The following is a 21,206-nucleotide window of genomic DNA, read 5'->3' on the forward strand; positions in this document are numbered from 1 at the left end:
CTGGTTTACACATACAGTATAGATTTGCTGCAATCTGATAATATTAAAGCAGTTTTTGCAAAGGTTGATCAATAACATCCTGAAGATTTTTGTAGACATTGAAATGTAGGAAAATGACCTAATATACATGGTGTTGCAAAATAGTACCAAGAAAGTTTGAGTGGTTGTAGAGGTTGTCTTGAGGAACAAATTAAGGATAGAAGCCTGTGTCTGGAAATGTCAGCCAGTGACACTACAGAATGTTAAAATTACAGGTGCTAGTCTGCTGTTAGGCCACCACTTCGGCAGCAAATTGGACTTTGTGCGCTGACGGACTATTGACGGAACATCTTGCAGTGTTGTTTGTTAACTAGTAAATTTGGAGTAGAAAATAAAAACTTTGAAGTTCATCGATGGCATTGTAATTCTGTCACAGACAGAAAAGGACCTGGAAGAGCAGTTGAATGGAATGGACAGTGTTTTGAAAAAAGGATATAAGATGAATATCAACAAAAGCAAAATGAGGATAATGGAATGTAGTCGAATTAAATCGGGTGATGTTATGGGAATTACATTAGCAAATGTGAGGCTTAAAGTAGTAAATGAGTTTTGCTATTTGGGTAGCAAAATAATTGATCATGGTTGAAGTACAGAGGATATAAAATGTAGGCTGGCAATGGCAAGGAAAATGTTTCTGAAGAGGCGAGATTTGTTAACATTGAGTATAGATTTAAGTGTCAGGAAGTCATTTCTGAAAGTATTTGTATGGAGTGTAGCCATGTATGGAAGTGAAGCGTGGAAGATAAGTGGTTTAGACAAGAAGAGAATAGAAGCTTTCGAAATGCGGTGTTACAGAAGAATGCTGAAGATTAGATGGGTAGATCACATAACTAATGAGGAGGTATTGAATAGAATTGGGGAGAAGAGGAGCTTGTGGCACAATTTGACTAGAAGAAGGGATCGGTTGGTAGGACATGTTCTGAGGCATCACAGGATCACCAATTTAGCATTGGAGGGCAGCGTGGAGGGTAAAAATTGTAGAGGGAGTCTGAGAGATCAATACACTAAGCAGATTCAGAAGGATGTAAGTTGCAGTAGGTACTGGGAGATGAAGAAGTTTGCACAGGATATAGTAGCATGGAGAGCTGCAACAAACCAGTCTCTGGACTGAAGACGACGACAACAACAACAACAACAACAACAACAACAACAACAACAAGCTACTGCATAGGGAGGCCTCGTCTCTTACGCATGTGATGTTTTGTTGCCCCGGTGGATGACGGTTTCAGACATGTGTTCCTGTCCTCAGTTTGTTCCTCAAGACACTATATACAACCTCTCGAAGTTTGTCAATGTCATTTTGTAACGGCCTTTATATGGGAAAAGTCATTTTAGGTACTTCACATTTGATGTATCTTCTGCATATGTGCAGAGTTTCAAACAGTTCCAACAAATGGCAGGGCTGTAGTGAACCATCAAAAGGGCACCTGTGTGAGACACTCATTACAAGAATTGTGCTGTAATGGAACTCTTGGTTTTGTAAAAAGAAATTGTAGTGAAAATCCGTAAAGTTCATGTGCAGTGTATGGTAATGATGCAGTTGATAAGATTACTGTTGGGTGATAAGTATAGAGAGTGAAAGCATGATGGGCTCCATGATCAGCCGCATTAGAGACGTCCTGTCACAGACACTGCTACCAAAATGGTGAGTTGCAGGGGTTCCATCATTTATACAGATCAGTGCACCACAACTTTGAATATTATGAGAGAATTGTAATTCATGCAGTGAAAACATGGCTACGAATACAGGACAATAACCTTACCAAAAGGAAACACAGGCTCTAACCCAGAGCTGACATAAGGCCTTAGAACATAATGGAGACCAAGTAGAAAAATAATACATTCAAAAGAAACATTGATTTATATTGCCACCAGACTCTAGCTCTTAAGAATAAATGTGATAGGATAAATTGTAGAGCATTGTTTACTGAATTACCCTCAAATTAAAAGTGTAGCTTTTCAAAGTACTGAATACATTGTAAATTGCTGATAAGCAGACAGACAGCTGATGTAATTTTTCTCTTTTTGGGGAAGAAAGCATCTAGTACCTATGCACAGATGACATGGTACTGACTCAAATTAAAATTATAGTAAAAACAATACTAATAAAAAATGAATAGTGAATCTTGTGTAGTTGTAAGGTTTCCTGTCTTGTGAGGATTAGTGTCATTGTTAAATATTCTGTAGTCTTCACCCCCCCCCCCCCCCCCTTCTTTTACATCCTACTTAAAACATGCAAGGTGTGTGTGTGTGTGTGTGTGTGTGTGTGTGTGTGTGTGTGTGTGTGTGTGTGTGTGTGTGTGTGTGAGTGTGTGAGAGAGAGAGAGAGAGAGAGAGAGAGAGAGAGAGAGAGAGAGAGAGAGAGAGAGAGAGATGGCACAACAGTATACTACATTGTAAGAAATTGAACAAATTGCTTTGAAAAAAGCCCTTTTCATACCTTTTGTGGGTCAGAATGCTTATTTTTAAATATTTGTTCATGTATTGTTTCAACAGGTGCTGCATGCAGCTAAACCAGACAAATACCAACTTCATCTTCACGAATCATGTGTACTTTCTCTGAGGTTCGCTGCATGTGGGAAATGGTTTGTGTCCACTGGCAAGGACAATCTCCTCAATGCATGGCGAACTCCATATGGAGCATCTATTTTCCAGGTAATTATCTGTATTATAAGGTTTCATATTCTTGTCTCCAGATGCTAATTTACATCACCTGAACTACAAATAGTACTTTCAATTGTTTTTAGTGTAGTATGAGATTGTGAAAGGAGTGACAGAACAAACTAGTTAGACAACAAACAGAAAAAAATGTGTACTGTGAAACGCCAAAGTGCGTTGTCTCACTGATTTATTTTCATCTATAGTAATGAATAACAATTTGTGTAGCAAAACAGTCCTCAAAATTATGACAGTTGTCCATCAGCAGCTACTTGTGACCTATGCTTCCACCTCTCCTTTTTCCATCTCTGTATTGCAGAAGAAAGATGGAATATTACTGTTTAGTGCTAAAACATAATAAATTGCAAAGAATGAAAATGTAAGAACTGTTTTAACTGAGTGCTGTGGAGATAACAGCAAAATTATAATTGTGGGAAAGATAAAAGTAACACATTTGTTGAGGAAAATAATTTGTTTTTTTGTTCAGGAAACAAAAAAAATTTCTCAGTTTCGTGAAGCTTTTGGATCTCTCTGCAGAAATGCTTCCACATATTAGTGTTCAATGTGCTAATGTGCCTAATGTGAAGGCAATCCTCACTGGATTTTAGATTTTAATAAGCAATGAAAACTGATAAATTGCTGGTATATATCATCGCGTCCAGAGCTCGTGGTCTCGTGGTAGCGTCCTCGCTTCTTGAGCAAAGAAGCTGGCTCCCAGAAGGAATTCCACATACTGCAGTTGGATATGTTAGTCTTTTGACACTTTCATTAAGGAAAATTATGTAGGGGCATCTAACTGACACAGTTTTGGACACCAACAAAGCACTGTCAGGAGTTACTATGTCACACGAGTGTCAAGTTTCATGTGTAGGTACACATCATAATGAAATCTAAACCTTTGTAGACACTATGGTTTGTAAACTGGAATTACAGGTGACAATAACAAGAGAATAGTGGACTTAAAAATGGAGACAGAAAACTGTCAACCCAGAGTAAAGTTACAGAAATTCAGAACTGTGAAGAATTTTCACTGATTGATGTGAATCGTAGATAAGTGAACAGTAGATTACAAACAAAATAAGACAGAATAAAATAACATTTTATTGGGTCCTTGATCAGCTTCATACTGTACCATGTTGATTTGTACACCAGAAGTCGTCATATTGTATGTGAAGGATAAATTATGTTAGAGTACTGTTAATACAGTAGAAGAAGAATGGGTAGCTCTGAGGGATGAAGTAGTGAAGGCAGCAGAGGGTCAAGTAGGTAAGAAGACGAGGGCTAGTAGAAATCCTTGGGTAACAGAAGAAATATTCAATTTAATTGATGAAAGGAGAATATATAAAAATGCAGTAAATGAAGCAGGCAAAAAGGAATACAAACGTCTCAAAAATGAGATCGACAGGAAGCAGGAATGGCTAGAGGACAAATGTAAGGATGTAGAGGCTTATCTGACTAAGGGTAAGATAGATACTGCCTACAGGAAAATTAAATAGACCTTCGGAGAAAAGAGAACCACTTGCATGAATATCAAGAGCTCAGATGGAAACCCAGTTCTAAACAAAGAAGGGAAAGCAGAAAGGTGGAAGGTGTATATAGAGGGTCTATACAAGGGTGATGTACTTGAGGACAATATTATGGAAATTGAAGAGGATGTAGATGAAGATGAAATGAGAGATATGATACCGCGTGAAGAGTTTGACAGAGCACTGAAAGAGCTGAGTCGAAACAAGGCCCCGGGAGTAGACAACATTCCATTAGAACTTCCTACAGCCTTGGGAGAGCCAGAAACTCTACCATCTGGTGAGCCAGATGTATGAGACAGGCGAAATTCCCTCAGACTTCAAGAAGAATGTAATAATTCCAATCCCAAAGAAAGCAGGTGTTGACTGATGTGAAAATTACCAAACTATTAGTTAAATAAGTCACAGCTGCAAAATACTAATGCAAATTCTTTACAGATGAATGGAGAAACTGGTAAAAGCTGACCTGGGGGAAGATCAGTTTGGAGTCCGTAAAAATGTTGGAACACGTGAGGCAATACTGACCTTACAACTTATCTTAGAAGAAAGATTAAGGAAAGGCAAACCTACATTTCTAGCATTTGTAGACTTAGAGAAAGCTTTTGACAATGTCGACTGGAATACTCTCTTTCAAATTCTAAAGGTGGCAGAGGTAAAATACAGGAAGCAAAAGGCTATTTACAATTTGTACAGAAAGCAGATGGTAGTTATAAGAGTCGAGGGACATGAAAGGGAAGCAGTGGTTGGGAAGGGAGTGAGACAGGATTGTAGCCTCTCCCCAATGTTATTCAATCTGTATATAGAGAAAGCAGTAAAGGAACCAAAAGAAACATTCAGAATAGGTATTAAAATCCATGGAGAAGAAATAAAAACTTTGAAGTTCGCCGATGACATTGTAATTCTGTCAGAGACAGTAAAGGACTTGGAAGAGCAGTTTAACAGAATGGACAGTGTCTTGAAAGGAGGATATAAGATGAACATCAACAAAAGCAAACCGAGGATAATGGAACGTAGTTGAATTAAGTCGGGTGATGCTGAGGGAATTAGATTAGGAAATGAGACACTTAAAGTGGTAAAGGAGTTTTGCTATTTGGGGAGCACAATAACTGGTGATGGTCGAAGTAGAGAGGATATAAAGTGTAGACTGGCAATGGCAAGGAAAGCATTTCTGAAGAAGAGAAATTTGTTAACATCGAGTATAGATTTAAGTGTCAGGAAGTCGTTTCTGAAAGTATTTGTATGGAGTGCAGCCATGTATGGAAGTGAAACGTGGACGATAAATAGTTTGTACAAAATGTGGTGCTACAGAAGAATGCTGAACATTAGATGGGTAGATCACATAACTAATGAGGAGGTATTGAATAGACTTGGGGAGAAGAGGAGTTTGTGGCACAACTTGACAAGAAGAAGGGACCGGTTGGTAGGACATGTTCTGAGGCATCAAGAGATCACAAATTTAGCATTGGAGGGCAATGTGGGGGGTAAAAATTGTAGAGGGAGACCAAGAGATGAATACACTAAGCAGATTCAGAAGTATGTAGGTTGCATTAGGTCCTGGGAGATGAAGCAGCTTGCACAGGATAGAGTAGCATGCAGAGCTGCATCAAACTGGTCTCAGGACTGAAGACCACAACAACAACAACAACAACAACAACAACAACAACAACAACAACTGTTAATCCTCCTCCTGTACCACTGATTTATTATGGGCAACTGTGAAATGTGCGTTCATACTGTATTCCTTCCCATCTCAATGGTGTTTTCATTGGTTGATTAGTGATTCTGCTTGAGGGAAAGCTCTTCTGCTCTGTCATTGCTTAATCAGTTGATCAGTTTCCATCTTCAGTACACAAAATAAAGTTCTGAGTTTTTTATGTAGATTCCTCAGACAAATATTGAGGACTGCATTTATAGAGGAAAGTAGATGTAGATAGGATTGTTGAAGTATTGATACTATAGACTGAGACAACTTTGCCAAGCAAGACAGCTTTGCCACTTTATGAAGTAAGATTTTATCTGGCACCCTACTAAATTCCTTAATCATTCAGTGGAGGTGCAAGTGCTTTCAATGCACATGGCAAATTAGGATAACGACAGATTTTGCTTGCATTTTAGGTGTACAGAAGTGTCTCACATTGCCCAGTCATTCTGACCTAAATAAAAACTATTTCTTTTGTTCAGTGCAGTGTATAATTAAGTTTTTGAATCACTTTTTTAGAAATAAAATCGAGTGTTGTATTTAGTATAATAATATAACTTGGCAATATTGACCAGGAAGTGTGGTAAAAATTGTAGAACTTTCCCAGTTTAGAATTTTGCATTTTTCTTATGTCTTTCATACTTTTTTCCTTAACTGATCTTTTTTTGGTCTCTGCACATGTCATTAAAATGCCGAGGCTTGTTACAATCAAACTGGAAGCACACAAGTGTGAGAATTTTTGCTGTGAAGAGGATCGTAACTCAGCCATTTGTGAACATAATCAAATGAATGCCACAATGGCCCAGCATCTTACCCAAATAATGCTTGAAATGTTTGTTGTGATAAAATTCTTGATTAAAAAGTGTGTCAAGCAATTTAATGAATGACTGTATAGGGAAACTTATTCACATCTATGGAGACAAGGAGTTCAAGATGTCGTATCTTTATACAATGGACGGGGAAAGAGGTTTTATTTCCCATACGTGCCAGTTGAAGCCACCCTGAGTGTAAAAGACATGGGGCACATAAATTTTTCTTTTCTGAAAATATTGAGTATTTCTTTTAACTTTGAAGATCTGAAATTTTGTTTATACCTTTCTGTATAAGTTTCTTTGTAACTGTCTTTGCATTAAAGTGTTTACCACTTTAAACATCTGTTTGTGCAATTTCTTGGCCATTTCTGCTCATTTTAACACAATCTCATTTTTGAACAAATAAGTAATAACTAAAAATAAAGATTCCAAGACTTACCAAGCGGGAAAGCGCCGGCAGACAGGCACATGAACAAAACACACAAACACACACACAAAATTACGAGCTTTCGCAACTGGCAGTTGCTTCGTCAGGAAGGAAGGAAGGAGAGGGAAAAATGAAAGGGTGTGGGTTTTAAGGGAGAGGGTAAGGAGTCATTCCAATCCCGGGAGCGGAAAGACTTCCCTTAGGGGGGAAAAAAAAAAAGGACAGGTGTACACTCGCACACACACACACATATCCATCCGCACATACACAGACACAAGCAGACATATTTAAAGGCAAAGAGTTAAGGGCAGAGATGTCAGTCGAGGCGGAAGTACAGAGGCAAAGAAGTTGTTGAAAGACAGGTGAGGTATGAGCGGCGGCAACTTGAAATTAGCGGAGGTTGAGGCCTGGCGGATATCGAGAAGAGAGGATATACTGAAGGGCGAGTTCCCATCTCCGGAGTTCGGATAGGTTGGTGTTGGTGGGAAGTATCCAGATAACTCGGACGGTGTAACACTGTGCCAAGATGTGCTGGCCGTGCATCAAGGCATGTTTAGCCACAGGGTGATCCTCATTACCAACAAACACTGTCTGCCTGTGTCCATTCATGCGAATGGACAGTTTGCTGCTGGTCATTCCCACATAGAAAGCATCACAGTGCAGGCAGGTCAGTTGGTAGATCACATAGGTGCTTTCACATGTGGCTCTCCCCTTGATTGTGTACACCTTCCGGGTTACAGGACTGGAGTAGGTGGTGGTGGGAGGGTGCATAGGACAGGTTTTACACCGGGGGCGGTTGCAAGGGTAGGAGCCAGAGGGTAGGGGAGGTGGTTTGGGGATTTCATAGGGATGAACCAAGAGGTTACGAAGGTTAGGTGGACGGCGGAAAGACACTCTTGGTGGAGTGGGGAGGATTTCATGAAGGATGGATCTCATTTCGGGGCAGGATTTTAGGAAGTCGTATCCCTGCTGGAGAGCCACATTCAAGGTCTGATCCAGTCCCGGGAAGTATTCTGTTACAAGTGGGGCACTTTTGGGGTTCTTCTGTGAGAGGTTCTGGGTTTGAGGGGATGAGGAAGTGGCTCTGGTTATCTGCTTCTGTACCAGGTTGGGAGGGTAGTTGCGGGATGCGAAAGCTGTTTTCAGGTTGTTGGTGTAATGGTCGAGGGATTCAGGACTGGAGCAGATTCGTTTGCCACGAAGGCCTAGGCTGTAGGGAAGGGACCGTTTGATATGGAATGGGTGGCAGCTGTCATAATGGAGGTACTGTTGCTTGTTGGTGGGTTTGATGTGGACGGATGTGTGCAGCTGGCCATTGGACAGATGGAGGTCAACATCTAGGAAAGTGGCATGGGATTTGGAGTAGGACCAGGTGAATCTGATGGAACCAAAGGAGTTGAGGTTGGAGAGGAAATTCTGGAGTTGTTCTTCACTGTGAGTCCAGATCATGAAGATGTCATCAATAAATCTGTACCAAACTTTGGGTTGGCAGGCTTGGGTAACCAAGAAGGCTTCCTCTAAGCGACCCATAAATAGGTTGGCATACGAGGGGGCCATCCTGGTACCCATGGCTGTTCCCTTTAATTGTTGGTATGTCTGGCCTTCAAAAGTGAAGAAGTTGTGGGTCAGGATGAAGCTGGCTAAGGTGACGAGGAAAGAGGTTTTAGGTAGGGTGGCAGGTGATCGGCGTGAAAGGAAGTGCTCCATTGCAGCGAGGCCCTGGACGTGCGGGATATTTGTGTATAGGGAAGTGGCATCAATGGTTACCAGGATGGTTTCTGGGGGTAACAGACTGGGTACGGATTCCAGGCGTTCGAGAAAGTGGTTGGTGTCTTTGATGAAGGATGGGAGAACCTCTCACAGAAGAACCCCAAAAGTGCCCCACTTGTAACAGAATACTTCCCGGGACTGGATCAGACCTTGAATGTGGCTCTCCAGCAGGGATACGACTTCCTAAAATCCTGCCCCGAAATGAGATCCATCCTTCATGAAATCCTCCCCACTCCACCAAGAGTGTCTTTCCGCCGTCCACCTAACCTTCGTAACCTCTTGGTTCATCCTTATGAAATCCCCAAACCACCTCCCCTACCCTCTGGCTCCTACCCTTGCAACTGCCCCCGGTGTAAAACCTGTCCTATGCACCCTCCCACCACCACCTACTCCAGTCCTGTAACCCGGAAGGTGTACACAATCAAGGGGAGAGCCACATGTGAAAGCACCTATGTGATCTACCAACTGACCTGCCTGCACTGTGATGCTTTCTATGTGGGAATGACCAGCAACAAACTGTCCATTCGCATGAATGGACACAGGCAGACAGTGTTTGTTGGTAATGAGGATCACCCTGTGGCTAAACATGCCTTGATGCACGGCCAGCACATCTTGGCACAGTGTTACACCGTCCGAGTTATCTGGATACTTCCCACCAACACCAACCTATCCGAACTCCGGAGATGGGAACTCGCCCTTCAGTATATCCTCTCTTCTCGATATCCGCCAGGCCTCAACCTCCGCTAATTTCAAGTTGCCGCCGCTCATACCTCACCTGTCTTTCAACAACTTCTTTGCCTCTGTACTTCCGCCTCGACTGACATCTCTGCCCTTAACTCTTTGCCTTTAAATATGTCTGCTTGTGTCTGTGTATGTGCGGATGGATATGTGTGTGTGTGTGTGTGTGCGAGTGTACACCTGTCCTTTTTTTTTTCCCCCTAAGGGAAGTCTTTCCGCTCCCGGGATTGGAATGACTCCTTACCCTCTCCCTTAAAACCCACACCCTTTCATTTTTCCCTCTCCTTCCTTCCTTCCTGACGAAGCAACTGCCAGTTGTGAAAGCTCGTAATTTTGTGTGTGTGTTTGTGTGTTTTGTTCATGTGCCTGTCTGCCGGCGCTTTCCCGCTTGGTAAGTCTTGGAATCTTTATTTTTAATATATTTTTCCCATGTGGAAGTTTTTCTGTTTTATTTACATCGTAAGTAATAACTAAGTTGTTCTGGTCACATGTTATGAAACTAGACATCAAGACTCATGTTTTAGGATGGCTTCAAAATTGTTTTTTGAATTATTGGGTAACAAAACAGGTAGAAGGAAAAAATGTGGCGAAGTTGTCCCAGTTTACAGTGTTGTGTCAGTGTTTCTCTTTCTTTTTGTAATGATATGGAAAGACTTCCAGGCAACGAGAAGCTGGACAACACGGGTTTTAATAAATGTTTGTTTAAAATGACACTCCATGTCTCCAATTTACTCTTCATTAAATGGGAACCTGCTTTGGCTTATAAAGAATGTCATTCATCTGAACGCTGTAATTACAAAATGACATCAGACTTTACAAGGCAAATAGTTACTTTGAGTAGACTATAATACATATTCAATTTGTACTTGCTATATAGCACATTGGCAACAATGGTACATGTGCTATACATGTTTCATGTTAACTTGCATCTTGACCCTTATATTTTTAACACTCTCCACACCTCTGTGTGTGTGTGTGTGTGTGTGTGTGTGTGTGTGTGTAGTGAGTGAAGTGTTATGAAACAATGTGTGTATAGTGTGTGCAGTGACTGATAGTGAAATATGAGTGAATAGTGTGGCATTACATTACTTAATGAGTTATTTGTAAATAAATTATTGTATACCAGGAGTAAAATCTAATGATTGTCTCTAACTAGAAGTCTGTAAATATATGTGTATACGAATTAGCTTATTGTAAATTGATCTAAGCTTGTAAATACTTTGACATGTCCTATATCCTTGTAAAAAGAGATCTACGGATGAATAAAACTACTACTACTACTACTACTACTCCAACTGACATTTGTTGTCTTTATTTGTTTTGCAGTCAAAGGAGTCATCATCCGTGCTGAGCTGCGATATTTCAGCTGATGACAAGTATATTGTGACAGGCTCTGGTGACAAGAAAGCAACTGTGTATGAAGTTATCTACTGACCAATTTATCCATTCTTCTGAAATACTGCAGATGTGATACTGTGAATGTGTTTCCGGCATGAAGAACTAAGTGTAATTTTGACAATACACGCCAATAAGAAAGTGCTTGGATCCTGAGCATACTGCTGCACAGTTAAATATGACATATTGTGAGTATAAAAAAGGAGGAAGTGTTTGGAAACTCTGAAAGAACTCAGGTGCATTATGTTGAGGAACAAACTGTTATTAATGGACAACATGGAGTTAAAGATAAAACAATGGGCCTATTGTATAGAGAAAATATATGGCACCATTCATTTTCTAATTGTTGACTACACACATGTAATAAATTTTATTGATGTCGTACACCTTTAAAATAGTTTTATCTGAAGTTCTTGTGCTCTTAATGTAAATGTGTATGTAGTTTCTTATAAAATAGATTTTTAGTTTTGCTCACAAAAAAGACTGCTGCATAATATTTATGATATTGGCATGTATGTGTGGGAAAGATTTTGAGCTTCATACACTTGTCACTGGATCTGAAGAAATATATTTTCCATAAATTTAGGATTATCACATGTTGGTAACTAAAGCTTAGAGATGTAAACTCTGTTTCTTTTGATGTCTTATTACCATTACTCATTTTATGGTAACTTTCTTTAATACTTCAGATGTCCCTAAGTTATTTTAATTGTTTTTGCTTATCTTGTTTCTACAGAATTAGTCAAGATTTGTAAAATGTGAGTCAAATTGCTTAGTTTTTGAGGTATTTGCTCATTATGTCATATTATGAAAGCCTTTGTCATTGTTGAATAACCAATATTAAGTAGACCACATATGATCACTGTTTGAAATGATTATTGTGTTTGACAGTTGTGGAGAATATTGTCTGAAGCTCAAAGTTGTTCACTCAAATATCTTGAATGATACTACAATGGTAAAACCTTTGTCCGTAGTTTTGTTTGACTGTATTGAAAGTTATATCAGCCTGGATGAATCATCCTTTTTTGTTATTTGGTATCTTTGTAGGGTGCTGAACACCATAACGCAAAAGCTGATGTTTTTTGACCTAAAAATAATTTATTATTCACAAACACTGTTTTATTGTGAATGCTTTTGTTAATTACATCTTCATACTTTGATAAATATTGTTACTCTACTCAACTGTACAATGTGAGAATAATAGATTTCTGTCATTATTGACTTTTTTATTTTTTCATTCATAATTATAAATATGATGAAAATAAAATAAATTTGACATTTTTGTTTGTAAGCAGTGTTCCATGTGGTCTCTAAATTATAATGCATTGATATTTATATAGTTCTACCTAAGTGAGCAGCTCACTCTATAATCACTTTGTTCAAATTTCTTTATTATGTTTCTATTGATTTAATCAATTGAACTGTACAGCTTTATTACCTTTCTATGTAGTAATTCAGTAACTAAATCACAAAGTGGTTATAGGTATGAGAAAAGCTTATGGGTGGTTCTCCTAGCTAGGTTTATACTTGCATGGTATTGGGTACTGCTTGTATTTATCAGCAGGACCTGCCACCTAAATTTATCTTCATCCTATGGTCAGACATAATAGTACATTTTTCCAATGTACAATACAGTTTGTGATGGGACTAGAGATGATCATTTTTCGTGCTTCAATGAACATTGTTAAAGTAAAGGTGTTGCTAGGTGTTATCATACAGCAAACATGAAAAGCACAAAACTTTTAATGTGAAGACAAAAACTGGCTTCTTCATTGACTAAATGTGCATGCATTTTGTGACTACCTTGTGCCAATAAGTCACAGTTTCAAGCACTGCTGATTACATGTACCAATTATATTAAGAAAAGTTAATGCATTGCTTAAATATTTGTTGGCAGAATGATTACAACTGTTGTTTGTTAGGTTGAGAATGTAATTTGCCACATGGACTGTATTGTTTCAAATTATTTAAAGAACAGAACCTTATATTAAATATTCAAACATGTTACACATTTTTCAAGTGTGATACCCATTTGAAAATGCAAACATAAAACACACACACACATCAGTTTTGATCTAGACAACTACCAGTGTGGTATACTGTATCACCTGAATGTTACATTTGATGGAGATAGGTGGAATTTTTATTTTTATGTCTTTTCTGTGGGACAGGCTTGTGGTGGTGTGTTTTCTATCACTAAATTACTCTCTTTATTACTAACAGATTTGCTATGTTTCTGTTCTGGTTTTTAAAATTTGTATCATCTTCTTCACATCCATAAGGTGCATTTTCAAGTCTTTTCAGTATAGTAGAGGACTTATTTGCAGTTAAAAGATGCAGCCAAACTTCTTTGATGTGTTGCCATTTTTTCTTCCTTGTTTGAGAACAAGAAAGAAGAGGAGCAGCAGCTATGTATTCTTTGCAATACAGTAATTAGCAAATCTTTTCTCACAGAGACACTAGATATAATGCTTTGTTCCAGTTTTAATTTTGCAAGTCTAGCTTTATGGAACTGTAAAAGCCATATATTGCATTTTGTAGAAAGACATTTTAATAATGCTGTTTGCTAGTTTGTTTACAATAGTAGTATTGTGGCATACCATTGAGAGCCTAACTTCAGTGATGACATGGAATTTGTTTTAGATCAACAGTATGCTGATCTGGTAACTGTTTCAAGCATTGGTATCTGTTCTTGTTAATTGATGAAACTAAGTTTTACTGTTGCCTTTTGTGAGAATGTTTTCTTGTGGATGCTTTTTATGGTCAGTTTGAAGTTAAAATTTTTCGAGACTCTAAAACCATATTTCTGACCTCATATCTTAATTGAAAGGAAAGTTATAATTCTCCATTGAAAATAATGTTATAATTTTCTTCTAGAACGTACTCAGGAGTTGATTGTGGTACATAAGCAAACTACGGATTAGAAATGATAGCAGAGAGAAAGTAGTTTGCTAATGTATGTAACATGCTGTCATTTAAGAAATGTGTTTGCTTTTTTCAACATGGGATACGTCAGGCTGACCTGGAAAGTCGAGGCATGGATCAGTTTCAACCCACTTCAAAGCATGACCAACACTGTCACTCATCAGATATTTAATGCTACTCATTTAATATATTTGTATGTTTTTTTTTTTTTTTTACCAATAAGCAGTGCTATACTGTGAATTGTGGCTTCAAATATACAGCAAATACGTGCTGCTGTTGTACAGATTGTTTACCTGAAGGGGGGAAAATTTGATATTTTATTTTTATAGCCAGTGCACACTTGAAAATTTTTCAGATATATCTCATTAAGGCAGCTAATTAGTGCTACAAGCTATTAGCAAAAAAATCACAGAGCAACATGGTACCTCACAAGAATTAAGCAAATATTCCCTTCAAACAGGACAAAAGAACATACGTTTCAGTTGCCTCTTCAATTTACTGTGATATGTATATAAGCTATACATGCTGATAACACAGGAAAGATCTACCTGTGATTCTATTACTGTAAGTCATTTATACATGTCAAGTAAAACAAGCAGCCACATTCTACCTCAGAATGAAACAAGTATTTTTAATTTTTGTTTTCCTTCTTCAGAAGTGTAAGTAATACACACAGAAAAAATATTTCTACAAAATGTATATTGTAAAATATGTGACGATTTATGTGCTGCTTAATGAGTGTTATTATTCAGAATTCTGTATTGATGACCTCTTTAGAAATTTTTCATAAGTTGCTCCATCATGGAGGATTCAGGTATCCAATGAAGTTTTCTTTTAATGAACTCTAGCTGAAACTAATCCTTCCTAATAATTAAGAGTGGTTTCAAGAATCATTGTAATCTATTGGAAGTTCTTCTGTTCAGACAAAGCTGTTTGGTATAACTGTTATCTGCATGTGACGCAGAGATCAGTTTTAAAAGGGCAAGATATTTCTGTTGCTTTGTGTAACTATGAAAATTAAAATGTTTCTTTGTGCATAATAAAAAATGATATATCATTTAATGTTAAATTTTGTGTTTACTAAGGATTATGCACCTGATTTTTGATTTGTTTGTGAATAACGTATTTCATGCCTTCTACTGTCTGATCACTGCCTACATTTCCTTATGTCCAGTCTGTCTTGCAAATGTCTAGTCTCTCTCTCTCTCTCTCTCTCTCTCTCTCTCTCTCTCTCTCACACACACACACACACACACACACACACACACACACACACACACACACACACACACACTGAATCAAAAAATATTTTGAAACTTCCTGGCAGATTAAAACTGTGTGCCCGACCGAGACCCGAACTCGGGACCTTTGCCTTTCACGGGCAAGTGCTCTACCAACTGAGCTACCGAAGCACGACTCACGTCTGGTACTCACAGGTTTACTTCTGCCAGTACCTCATCTCCTACCTTCCAAACTTTACAGAAGCTCTCCTGCGAACCTTGTAGAACTAGCACTCCTGAAAGAAAGGATATTGCGGAGACATGGCTTAGCCACAGCCTGGGGGATGTTTCCAGAATGAGATTTTCACTCTGCAGCGGAGTGTGCGCTGATATGAAACTTCCTGGCAGATTAAAACTGTGTGCCCGACCGAGACTCAAACTCGGGACCTTTGCCTTTTGCGGGCAAGTGCTCTACCAACTGAGCTACCGAAGCACGACTCACGTCCGGTACTCACAGCTTTACTTCTGCCAGTACCTCGTCTCCTACCTTCCAAACTTTACAGAAGCTCTCCTGCGGGCACACAGTTTTAATCTGCCAGGAAGTTTCATATCAGCGCACACTCCGCTGCAGAGTGAAAATCTCATTGTGAAGAAGTATTTTGTTAGTTTTGTTACGAAAAGGTACATCATAGGTTCTAGAGAGAACACTTGTGGCACTGCATACAGTGTGTCCCAAAAAGTATACATACTTTAGAAGAATGACACAAACTGCAGACGTAATCCTATAATGAAATTTTCGTCTGCTGTTGTGTGTGTATTGTGGTTGGTAGTACAGATAACTTGGTTAATAGAAACATAGACAGAATGCAAAACTTGCTCATGTGTGTTGGGTCGTGATAGATTCACGTACGTTCTGATACGCTTTTAATTTGTCAGGTCTTTTCTGAATGGTTTGAGGAAAGAATAAAAAGTTCTTGGATTTGAAAGTGGAGCTACTTTTTGGTAAAAAAATTAACAATCTTATGTATTTCTGTTTCAGGAGAATACAATTTTTCCAACCTTTGCCAAGGAAGTACATTCCATCTGGAATGTCAGTGGACAGCTTGGAGTCAGGATGCTTATGGAGTATTGGCAGGCAGCATTGTGTCGGGAGTTTGTTCCTGGGGCAATGTGGTAGTTCTCTTGTGACCTTCTGTACCACTCGACATCAACTTCATGCCGATTTTTGGTCGCTTGCTGCGCCCTTCACAAATGTGTCGACTTTGAGCTGTCCAGTGACATTTCAGTATAGTGATCTCGGCTGTCACATGACTAGCGAAATAAAGAGTATCCCCAGAAACCAGCAGTTTAGGCTCCCGTAAGACATCTGCTAAGCCCAGTGAAATGAAGGTTTTAATAGTTTATTTTAGCTTCAAAATGACTTGGCATCATTCCAAGAAGTTTTTGTACAATACACTGTTACATCACGTCTATTTATAGTGAATATTGAACCTGCTGATAGCATGTGTCTGCTTTAACTCACAGCATAATCAAAATAGCCGGCATAAACCGGTTGAGGAAAATCAGTTCACATACAATAAACAGCACGACATGTATTACAGCTATTCTCATTACGTGACATCTATTGGCTGTGATAACTCCAAATGAAATGATCTCCTTACAACATAATCAATCTCTCATGCTATATACAGATCAATCTGTCACCACAACATAAATACAAAATCTCTATATATAAGTACTATGCCCTCTCTGGCATATGCCGCATCATCATTACATCGAGCATCAAAGCTGTCATCTGATTACGGTAATTTCAGCCCACTCCACCGATATACAAACTTTGCACTTATGAAGTTATGTGGGATAAAGTCGGGGGAACAGAAGGCTATCTATAACTTGTACAGGAACAAGGTTGCAATTATAGGAGGTAGAAGACATGATGTACTGAATAGAGTTGGACAGACAAGGAATGTGTGGCACAATTTGACCAAAAGAAGGAATTAGGTGATAGGACACGTTCTGAGACATCAAGGGATTGCCAGTTTAGTATTGGAGGGAAGTGTGGGTAGTAAAAATTGTAGAGGGGGACCGAGAGATGAATACATTAAGCAGATTCAAAAAGATGTTGGACACAGTAGTTATTCGGAGATGAAGAGGCTCGCACAAAATAGAGTAGCATGGAGAGTTGCATCAAATCAGTCTTTGGACTGCAGGCTACAACAACAGAAGACATGAAAGGGAAACAATAATTGAGAAGGAAGTGACACATGGTTGCAACCTATCCCCATATTATTTAATCTTGTGATCGAGTAAGTAGTAAAGGAAACCGAGCAAAAATTTTAAAAGGGTATTAAAGCCCGGGGACAAAGAATAAAAACTTCCAATTGTTGACACAATCGGCAATAATATGCACAAAAGAGATTTTATTCTGTTGCTGGTTTCAGGCACCTAGCAACCTTCTTAGGCTGTACAGAAAAATACCACAAATAAGTCTGAGACAGCAGACGTGTGTGTGTGTGTGTGTGTGTGTGTGTGTGTGTGTGTGTGTGTGTTTTTGTTGCTGACAAAGGCCTTAATGGCCGAAAGCTACAATTGTGTGAATCTTTTTCTTGTGCCTATCGCAACTCAGCATCTCTGCTATATGGTGAGTAGCAACTTTCCTTCCTGAAAATATTGCCGTGATCCTAGAAACAACACAAAAAATAGGTGACACAATAATGATTCCATTAATGCAAAAAGAACTTGTAAATGCTTACATGTGGTTCACAGTGCCTTCACAAAAATGATATAAGCAAACCAACCAAACAGGTAGTATAGACATGATATGCATAGCTTGATGTTGGTATCTGGCCTCGGGGAGGGGGGGTAAAATGACAGAACAAAATCTTACACAATCGTAGAGGCATCAACAAAAAAATGATGGAAGTTCATGTAAGCAGCATTATAAGTAACGTAGAAAAACCTAACGATAGATAAAATAAGTTGATATAAATGACAGATGGCATTATGGAAGGGAAATTTGCAAACAAATTTCCCGCAGTGGCTGTAGTGATGACAGTGGCATGCAAACATGGAACCTGTCGGCAAAAACAAGCTCATCGTGAGGCCGGAAGCTGTAACTGGGGTAAGTGGAGAGAATTCTTGATCTGTAGCTAATATCGTCAGAAAGTAACTATAGAGGAAGGAATCGTGATCATGGTTGTATCTTTCTCTTATAAACATGCTAGCAGGAAGTATGGCCATACAAACAGCATGCGAAATGCACCCAGAGGCAAGAAGCAATAACTGGAGAAAATGCAGAAAAAATTCCTAGCTACTAGCCAAAATGAAGGGTCAAAAATAACAGTAGTAGAAAGGAAAAGTGGGCATCATTGTATATTTCTATTACAGTCAAATAGATACTTCAGAAATGTAAACAAAGTCCTTAATATGCATCACGAAGTAAATTAAACTAGCGACATATGTATTAGTTGTATAAAATAAGTGCAATATGTTAGACTATCTGACACTGAATGAGTAAAAGTGCTTATTAACTGTAATACAGGTATACAACAATGCCCAAGTTTTCTTTCTCATATAATTATTTTTGACCATTCATTTTGGCCACTGAAAAGGAACTATTTCCCCACGTTTCCAATTGCTGCTTCTCACATCTTGGCACACCTCACATGCTGTTCATGTGGCTGTATGTCCTCTTTGCACACTAATAAAATACCTACACAAGTTCAGCAATCTATTGTAAAACTTAAGGTACCATATAATTAGTGTGAAGGCTGCTACTTACAAATCTTTCACGAACTGTAATTGCGACATTAATATATTCAGTACTAATTGTTTCACTGTAATAGAAGCACACAATTGTGCGCATGTGTTCTTCATCTGTAGTTACTTTCTGACCCTTAATACTATCTCCTGATTGAGGTTTTTCTCCATTTACCCCGGTTACAGGTGCCAGCCCCATGAAGTGCTTGCTTTGCCAAAGAGTTCCATGCTAGCACGCTACTGTCGTCACTACAGCTGTTTCGGAGATTAGTTTACAAATTTCCCATCCGTAGTGCCACCTGTCATTCATATTAACTTACTTTACTTATCATTAGGTTTTTCAATATTACTTATAATGCTGCTTCTGTACACTTACATTTTTTTGTTGATGCCTTATGGCAACTACGACTGTGTAAGATATTTTGTTTGTTATTTTTGTCATACTTTTACCCCCACCCTGAAATCAAACCTAAAGCTATGCATGTCATTGGGTGATCAACTCCAGTTCTGTCATGATGTGTGTGAACTACTTGTTTGGTTTCCTCATATCGTTTTTGTACAGGCACTATGAAACACATGTAAGCATTTACAAGTTCTCTTTGTTTTAATGGAATCATTATTGTATTTCATATTCTTTATGTATTTTTTAGGACCACAGCAATATTGTGCATACATTTCACACCCACAAATAATGTGATAACTACAAGTATATACCATTTTATCTTTAAAAATTTAAACTTTTCATTCCTAAATTTTAATATTCTTATGTAACTTTTTCTTATTTGTGGTATTTTTCTGTACATCGTTTAGAAGAAGGGCACCAGGTGCCTGAAACTGGCAAAAGAATAAAATTTGTTCTGTGGAAATGATTGCTGAGTATCTCAACAAACAGAAATACAGAAGTTGAAGCTGGAGAAAATACTGAAAACTTAGATATCTGCCAATGACTTTGTAATTATATTGGACAGCCAATGGTTTGGAAGATCTGTTGATTAGAATGGACAGTGTCTTGAAAAGCGGTTACAAGACGAACATCTGTCAAAGTAAGGTAAACAAGTGCAGTCAAATTTGATGAGTTGTTGTTGAGTGAGTTAAATTATAAAATTAGGTACTGAAAGTAGTAGGCATGTTCTTATATTTCAGCGGCAAAATAAGATGATAGCTGAGATAAACAGAAACTGATAGCAGCAAAAAAAAATTTCTGAGAAAGAGAGATGTCAACACCTAATACAAATTTAAGCATTACAAAGCTTAATCTGAAACTATTTTTTTAGGATGTAGAATTTTGTGGAAGTGGAATGCAGATATTACATAAAAGAAAATAAAAGCTCTTGAAATGTGATGCTACTTGAGAATGCTGAAGATTAGACGGATTGTTTAGGTAACTTATGAGTAAGCACTGTGTCATATTACAAAGAAATTAAATTTATAATACACCTCGACTACACCTCTTTAGACACAAATGAATAGCTAATTTGGTCCTGGCATGGGTTGTGGGTGTGGGGAGGAGTGTAAAAATTGTAGAAGCACCAAGTCTTGAGAAGTGAAAATAGGTGTCTATGGACATGGGATGCTTTAGTTCAAATAATGGAAAGTCAAAGTTGGACCAACAACAGTTTTATGAAAAGGATAGATTGCTACTTACTGTAAAGATGCCACATTGAGTTGCAGAAGGCACAGTTAAAAGATTGTTCCACGTTTTAGCTTTTGGCTGAAGTCTTATTCAGAGAATAAGACCAGAAGGTCAGAGATAGCTGTCATCCATGGATTCAATAGTGCTACAAATGGACTGTTTTAAAATGGCCCGAATATTCATTTTTGTCTTGTGCTGGTTCAAATGTAAACGTCACCTCCATATTAGGATTTGTTTTGTACATTTATTATGCCAAACCAGTATTGGGCAGTCAGAATGTTAAAACCTACACAGTTACAAACTTATTTGTGACAGTCATTTTGTTGTGCCTATTTGCAACTCAGCATCTCTGCTACATGGTGAGTAGCAATTCTTTTCGTAATATTGTTACATTTCATCCTCGATTTTCCAGTTTTTGATTACATGATCAAAGTTCTATTTGAATACATACAACTATAAATGTTTCGGCTTTGCACAAAACATGCACTCAACTATTAAAAGGGTCATAAACATAAGCACATTGACGGAAAAGTAACACATAGCACAAATATGATGTGTTGGACAACCTGACCAGCTGTATACCATCAGATTTCTGCAGTATTGTTACA

General features: G+C 38.4%; 1 protein-coding gene across 9 annotated transcripts in view; it reads left to right on the forward strand.

Annotated features, from left to right (window-relative positions):
- Positions 1–15,055, forward strand: part of LOC126281226 (transducin-like enhancer protein 4) — a 455,583-nt gene extending 440,528 nt beyond the window's left edge. For all 9 annotated transcript variants that reach the window (XM_049979984.1, XM_049979985.1, XM_049979986.1 and 6 more), the window contains 2 exons: positions 2,536–2,694; positions 10,993–15,055. In XM_049979984.1, coding sequence (XP_049835941.1) covers positions 2,536–2,694; positions 10,993–11,100 — 267 coding nt within the window. In that variant the 3' untranslated portion in view covers positions 11,101–15,055. The remainder of the gene's footprint in view (positions 1–2,535; positions 2,695–10,992) is intronic.
- Positions 15,056–21,206: the final 6,151 nt, after the last annotated feature.

This window comes from Schistocerca gregaria, chromosome 7 (assembly GCF_023897955.1).
Source record: "Schistocerca gregaria isolate iqSchGreg1 chromosome 7, iqSchGreg1.2, whole genome shotgun sequence".
Lineage (NCBI taxonomy): Eukaryota > Metazoa > Arthropoda > Insecta > Orthoptera > Acrididae > Schistocerca > Schistocerca gregaria.